The sequence below is a fragment of the Sinocyclocheilus anshuiensis genome, unplaced genomic scaffold (genome assembly GCF_001515605.1).
Source record: "Sinocyclocheilus anshuiensis isolate Anshui unplaced genomic scaffold, SAMN03320099.WGS_v1.1 scaffold626, whole genome shotgun sequence".
In the NCBI taxonomy this organism is placed as follows: Eukaryota; Metazoa; Chordata; class Actinopteri; order Cypriniformes; family Cyprinidae; genus Sinocyclocheilus; species Sinocyclocheilus anshuiensis.
The window spans coordinates 861,667-870,471 of NW_015544167.1; the positions used below are offsets into that span (position 1 = coordinate 861,667).

Below are 8,805 nucleotides of genomic sequence, written 5' to 3' on the forward strand. Positions count from 1 at the left end.
CCTGAAGCTGCGGTCGTACGCACCCGGAGAGCCACCCTGTCTTGAGCTAAACAGGAAGACAAAGAAAATAAAGCCAAAGCACTATGAGAACATCCTGATGTCATTTATTCCATGAGTGTGGCGCTTCAGATGCTGACTCAGACGTCAGGTCAACATAAGCTCTCCCCCGGACATGAGCAATGAAAACAGGACAAATGGCAGAATAAAGTCAGCCATGACACAACTTCCAGAAACAGGTCAAAGTGACACATCACTGAAGACAGAGTGTGCGATGCAGATCAGAGAAAGCATTGTAATTTACAGGGTGTCTTGTGTTGAGCTGCACAGCTGTGTTAACAAGCACAAGACAGGTCACTCCACTTTAGAGAGAGGGAAAATCTGAGGAATGAAGCATTTAAGACAACAAAAAGATGCATGAAAGACACAAAGGAGATTTTGAGAGAAACAAAGAAAGAAAAAAATAACACTAATATTCTGTATGAGGACATACAGTATAAACAAATTATACATTACCAGTCAAAAGTTTGGAATAATTAAGATTATTTAATGTTTTTGAAAAAGTCCCTTCTGTTCTGCTTTTGCTTACGCATTAATTTGATCAAAAATACAGTACAATCAGTAATATTGTAAAATGTTCTTACAATTCAAAAATAAATACTTTATTTAAAAATAATTGATTCCTGTGATCAAAGCTGAATTTTCAGCATAATTACTCCAGTCTTCAGTGTCACATGATCCTTCAGAAATCATTCTGATATGCTGATTTGCTGCTCAAGAAACATTTCTGATTATTATCAATGTTGAAAACAGTTTTCGCTGAATAATATTTTGTGGAAACCGTTTGAGGTAAGATAAAAAAAGAAAAGAATACTTTTATTCAGCAAGGGCATATGAAATTGATTAAAAGTGACAGTAAAGACATTTATTATGTTACAAAAGATTTCAAATAAATGCTGTTCTTTTTAAATTTATATTCATCTGAAAAAAAAAAAACAGTCTCCACAAAAACATTAAGCAGCAAAAATGTTTTAACATTGATACTAATGAGAACAATTATTAATAACAGAGCACCAATAATAATTCATAATAAATTAGCACCAAATCAGAGTATTAGAACGAATCTGATGTTGAAAATTTAGCTTTGATTACAGCAATATATTACATTTTACAATATATTCACAGCTATTTTAAATTGTAATAATATTTCACAAATTATACTTTTTTTGTTTGTTTGTTTTTGATCAAATAAATGCAGCCATTGTGTGCATAAAAGACTTCTTTCAAAAAACATCTAAAATCATAGGAGGAACAATGACAGGTAGTGCACATATAGATTATATATATGAATTTTAAACTTTAGCATGTGTCATACACCTACACTGCATCAAACATCTGCTGTCCCTAGTGGGTTTGAACCCTCCACAAACTGGAGAGTTGCCGTGGATCCCCATTACCATCAGGTTCTTGATCTACTGCATCTGTCTGTTCCTCTGTTTGCAGTGAATGAACAGCTCCTGCCTTCACATACAATCAAAGCATGCAATCTGAGCTATAGCGTGTGATAGTGTTTACCCCGACTCAAAGCCTGGCCGAGGGTCTTTAAAGGTGGTGGTGTGAGAATTGTGGTCCACAAAGTATCGCACCCCCTCTGCCGTGTACTTCATCTCCCAGCCCGGTGGCAGGGGCGGCTCCTGGATCATCCTGCAAATGGAGGAGGGCAGTGAGAGCAGCGCACCCTGCTGGACACTTAACACTACATAACATGATGTTGTTCAGTCAAATCTAAAACGCAATGAACAAATAAAAAATGTCAAAATTAAAATGAGCAAACAATGTTTTGCAGCTTAAGTGGATGAGTTTGATAATGTGTGGTATTCATTTTGGTTGAGCAGGCAACTACACAAAGCAACTAACGCAGCTACCTTAAAAATAACTCCGCTTTCACAGTAGTTTTACTGAGCTAGGCATAAAAAGGGCAGTTCGTTTGTTACACCATATTTAGGAGTGGGCAAACCTGACATCAGAAAGCGTACTTGCAGACAAACTTAGACTTCCTCAGAAGAGCTTATTTTGACAGCAAACGGGACTTGGTTTCCAAGTGGGCGGTGAAACATGCATCCTGGGGTAGCAGGCCAATCAGCCAATCAGATTATAACTGCCAATTTTAGACAACTCTTGCCCACTTTTCCGACAAGTTGCACTGCAGCTGTTTTTGGCACATTACATGGCATGACATTATTCAGCTCCAAATGAAAATTAATTTAAATATTTTAGACAGGTCATGTGTGCCAGATGAAAAACACTGCTTGTTCACTGCTACATGCAGTCACATACTGCATGTAGCTTTAACGTTGTTAGCTAACCTTTTCACTAGTAACTTGCAATGTTGCCAACTATATTTTCAAAAGGGTAGCTCAACTGTAGCTCAAGTATGAGCAGCTCGTAGCTTTGCAGTTTCAAAGTAACTTCCCCAACATTGGTAAACTGACGCTTAAACAAGACACACACACACACACACACACACACACACACACACAGAGCGCTCTGACAAACTCCACTTGAATCTGCAGATCATTTGCTGTGGGCCGCATGGGTCACATGACAGGAGGACATGATTACCCTTGGGTTCGAGGGTCCTCCCACTGCGTCGTTCGAGTGTTGTGATTGACATAGTACACTCTTCCGTTGTCCTGACGTTTCTCTGAGAGAAAGAAAAGAAATAGTAACATTTTCAGCATACATATTTGGCAGAATGGTCAGAAATGCATTACAACACGTATACAGTTACATTATTCTTTTTAACAAAATTACTGTAGTGCTCTTTTTTCAATTTATGTTATTCACTGATTCTTGACCAATTCTCTTACATATTGAAAAATATCAAATTTAAAGTGATCCTCTGTTTATCTCTCTACAGGCTGATGGGTAAGTGAGTGTCAAATCTGACAGAGCTGACTGAAAACTGACGAGTCAGTGGGGCATCTCACTAGCGCCTGCTCCAACATACCTTCTCGAATTTCACTTTTCAGCTTTTCAATTGGGTTTAACAGACTTCAACAGACAGAAAGAAACCTTAACGTTTTAGAGATCGAAAAAGAGAAGAGAAAATCTGCTGGCCAATTGCTTTTCCACACAGAGAGACGCAGCCCTCTGCAAGAACCCCCTCATTCACTCCACGTCTAACATCTTGTTTTCATTAAAGCACACAGTAGCCCTCACATTACTGCTCACACAACACTCTCTTTTTCTGATTTTCCCCCCCTTTTTAACCCTCTCATCACAGAGATTTCCCAGCTCCATTTCGCAATGTTATACTGCTGAACTCGATGTACTGAACTTCTCAAGAAAGAAAGCACTGACGCAGCTTTACCGTTTTTAACAGAAAGAAACATTTAAATACGACTTCTCTTCAACCAATATTTGTTTTGTTTTTATATGAATACATACACATTTTTAATTTGAAGTGTCCAACAAATGATATTAAGGTGTGGTTTTAATTAGTTGACAATAAAAGCACATGCCGTAATAAATGTAATAATTAAAATTATTTATTACATGCCTTCCTATACTGAAACACAAAATGTTCTGTACTTTTGATCGCTGTCCCTATCAACCATCTTCCTACACCCTGCTAGTTGTATCACCCTGTCACTTGTATCACTCCACAGTCCCAAGCATTAATTTCAGCTCCAAACTATATTTCATGGCTATTTATGTATTTATTAATAACTGGGATAATGATCGGACAGGTCCTGATCACCCTGTTGAGGTTTATTTTGCTGCTGCCTCTACATTAACCCTTTCTACTACATGGATGTGCATAGCCGCTTTGTGAGAAAAATGGTTGCAAATTTACTTTCATCTCTGTTTCGGCCTCTGTGTTCAACTCCTTGTGAGCACACAGTTTTAATGCTGCTGGGTGCTACGTTTATTTTATTTTAGCGAGCCACCAAATCCTACTATTGATCAGTAGATGTAGTATTAAAGTTTTAAATATTAAGTAGTCCTAGGCCTAAAAGATTATAGGCCTCTCTCTACGACTAAAGTTAACGTCAAACTCACAGTGACCTCATAAAAGACAGCTGACCTGAAGATTAAGCATGAATGAGGACTTACCCCAGCCTGGAGGAAGAGCCCCGAGCGGGTCATTCTCCACCACACCTCCAGACGACTGTGACAGACAAACACAGAGAGACTGTAGTTAGGACACACTTTCTGAACCTTTTGTGTGTAACACCCCCCTCACAGCAGAACCCACAGAAACCTGTTGAAATGAACTACCAACCCAAAAAACACCAGGACCATACACATTACAGCTGCTGGTACTGCAAGAAACCCTGTGAGACAATGTGCTGGGTGTTTCTAGAAGGTGCTGAACCCAACAGATGACAGCGTTTGCCTCCCGCTCTCAGAACAGAGACTGACGGAGGTGTTCGAGTGCCTAGTCAGTGCCGTCCAAACACTACATGCCTGCTACAGGCAGAGAAAGACACACACACTGACACACATATGCATGCAGTGTTCCAGTGATCTCACTGGCTGCTAGAAAGCCCCACCCTGTCTCCATCCGCCCAATCCCGACCCCACCCATGCCTCCGTCCTCTTCTAGCAGAGCTGTGAAAGTACACAGGGAGGTGCGATGTCTGAGCGGACTGAAGTGAACATTCATGAGCACTCCAGATGGCCCAGCCCCCCACCGGACAAAAGCACCTTTATTCCCCCACCATGGCTGTGTTTACTCTGTGCGCATGTGTGTGTGTTTGGTGCACGGAAATTTCATTTATTTGTACACCAAAAACATCCACCCAGTGTGTGTGCTTTAGATGGACATAATTATATATGAAAAACAGGCGAGCGCAAACTCTGTGGGCATGTTTGTGCATTTATACCGTGAACATAGTAAAAAAAAGTATGGAGTAGATTTAAAAACTGCTCTTTACCTTAAAGATGACATTACTCACAGGCTAAATTAAACTATTTGAATCCATGCTGGAATGCAACTATACCTTCAGAAAGATAACAGGGTTGACATTAAACCTTGAGCCAGACATCATAAAACTATATGCTTTTTTTTTTTTTAAGAGAATTTAATGCTTACGTTTCCACAAACATCTATTTTTAATTTTCAACTTTATCTTCACAAAATTAAGGTTGTCACTTTAAAATGGTCCCCTATGAAACGTTTAAGATTGCCGCCATGGTGTTCCTGTATGGAACAGTCTGTTTTAAAACAGGGCACATCATTAAGCATTTTTTAATAAAGACAATTAAAAATAAATAAATAACATAAAATAAAACAAATATGCACATTAAAAAAAAAACATGAATATTAGGTTCTAGGAAGTATTTTTTTATACTTGCCTCTAGACTAAGTCTAGTGCTTAATCATCTGCATATATTTTTAACAATTCATATAATGTAATTCCAATTTTCTCTTATCCAGTATACGTATTATATAAAGGTGAAGTGAGTAATTTCTGTGACACAAGCATCATTAAATGGAGTAGCTAAAAGAATACCTAGTTCCCCCAATCATCTGCCATCTCCCTGCCCCAAACTCACCCCATCGGCTGAGCCAATGTTATTGTGTTGGGTAGGCTGGGATGTTCTAGCAAACAGAGTAATGCTCTCATAGAGTCGCAGAGCCAGAGTATTTATAGTTTTTAAGGAAATCAACCCATAAAGGCTTCATTACAGTTGTCTCTGCATAGTAAGCTGGTATAAGAGAAAGTATTTCAACATCTAATCACTTCACTTTTAAAGGAAGTGTTGATGTTATAGTTAGAAAAATAAAGAATCTCTCAGAAAAAAAAAATCCATTCATCTTTTCAATTTACTCTAGCTTGAGGAAAGCACTAAAAATGCAATGACCACTGAAGACCATGAGTGCTTGCCATTTTACTATGGGCCTTTACCGTGTCACTGCATTCGCCTTAAACTCAAGAGGCGTTCCTACGTTAGCAGCCAAGAGCTCTGACTAAGCAAACTTTAAACTGGCATCTCACAATGGCCATTTTACCACAGTTTTGTCCTTTTTTCCAGCAAGTCATTATATCAGTGGTGCTTGATATCTCACATCTTCATTTATGAAGCATTACCAGTTGTATGCCTTAGTTGGGCTAAAGAAGGTCAAAAATGAGGGGGATGTTAAAAACTAGTGCGTGTGTCAGTATGCCCCACCCTCAGCAGTTTCTATGACTAAAAATGGTAGGAAAAAAATTAAAGAAAACCATGACATCATCTTCACTCCCTCTGCACAGCCATTAGACCCAAACCAAGCCTCAAAGAAACCAATGGAGAAGAAGAACAAAATAAAGGCATAGAGAGAGAGGGTGAGCGAATACATTAAAAAAGAAGAAGAGAGAGACAAAAGAAAACAGGATCACTCACTAAGACATAGAAGACTCGATTGTCCATATAATTGGCAACAGAATAAAAACTTTCCTTGCTCTTAAAGGAACAGTTCACCCCAAAATAAATTATGTTATGAGTCAGGAAGCGCCATTTTTAATGTTTGACAGGAATGAGGGAGAGGAGGCTGTGAGGGACAGAAGTACAGCGTGTTGTACTGGTATTGGACTAAATTGAATCAACATTAAACTAAACTGAGCTGAATAATTACACTATTGTCTTTTTAGAGCTGTTTTACGCCTGCAATTGTATTTGTTTCATAATTGAAGAACTTGGCAATATTAATGCTGTTGATTTCTCGTTTATGGTGTGAAGCTGCTTTGAAACAATCTGTATTGTATAAAGTGCTATATAAATAAACGTGACTCGACAACATGTCGACTGTTCAGCTGACAAAACATCTTTCCAAAAAAAGAAGATAAAAAACACAGTAACTCTTTAGCATAGGGAACACATATTCAGTATTAACTAATAGTTTTCCCTTAACCCTTTATAGGGCACTCATTGAAATACTTGGAAATTCAAAATTTCAACCCTACAGTGTTATTGGAGGCTACCACAAGGATTCCGAATTTTTGTGACTTAAAAAAAAAAAAAAAAAAAAAAAACATTTTTATGTTGCAAATCAAGGTCAATGAAGTTACCATTGGTTTATATGGTTCCTCAACAGTCTATGTTGTGGAAGAAAATTCTTTTCTTTTATTTAAGAACATTTTTTTTCTTTTTCATGCGTCACAATTCCAGTCACTTGCTTCATGGTACTCGATAAAGCACTTGCGTTCATCACTGGCTACGTTTACATGCAACCAAATAATCCGTTTATAATCGGATTGATGGCTCAATCGAACTGAAAAGCCTTCATGTAAACACCTTAATCGATCCAATTGAGCTCGATCGGATTGAAGGGGGTGGTTTATTCCTTTTTTAATACGATTGAGAGTGCATGTAAACACTTGATCAGTTTGAACCCCGTAACTGAAAGGACTGCGCATGTGCAATGACGCAAAAATAACATAATGACGTATGACGCGCAGAATGAGCGGTTCTTCCTTTTGAATAAAGTGTTGTATAAATGCATGTCCTGTCATTATAAAACTCTCCTTTCACTCGGCAACTGTGAAGTGGAGCAGGACAACCTCCCACCAGTCCTTGTTTTGGATCTCATCCACAGGCAACCCGTTTTGGGCGTGGGGCGGGGCATTTTTACTGTGTGATAAATATGAGCAGCACAGCACAGCGGTTTATATGTATATTTATCCATAAATTAATAAATATTAATTCTGCTGTTAAAAACAAATAAAGAAACCGTGTAGGAGAGTGGTTATTATGTGCAAACAGTGAGAAACTATATTTGTGCAGTGTGCGCATGTTTGACATATAAACTGTAAATATATAATAAAAAGTGAAAAATAAGTACTGGTGGTACCACTAATTTTAGCAGTAATAATGCTCACAGTAAAATAAACACCAATATATGCCATAATAATATAAACTGGCTTAGTAGTAAAAATTATAATAATAACAAAAAAACTGTTATAAGTTAAACAGATTTCAATAAATGGCTTAAGTTTCCCACTGAATCACTAACCTGTGGCAACATTCAATGCACTATTGAGTACTATTGTCCTACATTATAATGCATTAAGTGAAAAATAGCACTATAAGTACTGGTGGTACCACTTATTTTAGCAGTAATAAGTCTCACAGTAAAATAAACACCAATATATGCCATTTAAGTATAATAAAACTATTATAAGGTCATAAAACTGACCAAAATTACACATATTTCACTATTTATGGCATGATCATTTCAATAAATGGCTTAAGTTTTTCACTGGATCACTGTATAATGTTATATCAACCTGTGACAACATTCAATACACTATTAAATACTATTGTCCTACGTTATAATGCATTATTTGTATTAAAAAAAAAATTATTATTTTTTTTTAAATTGACCTAAGTATGGCTTACTAGACGCATCGGGCGTATGTCTAAAAATGGACACTCTGTTGCTTGCGCTAGTTTTACCTGAACGGGGGATTAAATATGATCACACCATTTTTCATGTCCAACGTTCACTAATTTCTATAAATCCTACGCAAACAACAGCTATCTCAACATTTAACACAACTATTCAACCATATAATGTGTGAGTTTCATTAACTTACCATTGTTTGTTTTGATGCTATTTCCGTATTTGTGGGAGTAGGTAATAGCGTAAATCCGTACTTTACAAGATCCGGAAGGACGCTGAAGTTTGAAATCCTGAGAGAGTAGCCTACAATGCCGGTGTCTGTTTCTATAAAGTGAGGCAATTCCAACTTTGCAAGGACAATCTGGTGCTTCTGATTCACAGACTGTAAGTACGTTTTTTTATATTTAAAGGATTTG

General features: G+C 37.6%; 1 protein-coding gene across 2 annotated transcripts in view; it reads right to left on the reverse strand.

Moving 5' to 3' along the window:
- LOC107695956 (NEDD4-like E3 ubiquitin-protein ligase WWP2) overlaps positions 1–8,805 on the reverse strand; it is a 49,931-nt gene that overhangs the window by 13,406 nt on the left and 27,720 nt on the right. For both annotated transcript variants that reach the window (XM_016496078.1, XM_016496077.1), the window contains exons 11-12: positions 4,117–4,171; positions 2,620–2,701 (exon numbers count right to left, since the gene is read on the reverse strand). In XM_016496078.1, coding sequence (XP_016351564.1) covers positions 2,620–2,701; positions 4,117–4,171 — 137 coding nt within the window. The remainder of the gene's footprint in view (positions 1–2,619; positions 2,702–4,116; positions 4,172–8,805) is intronic.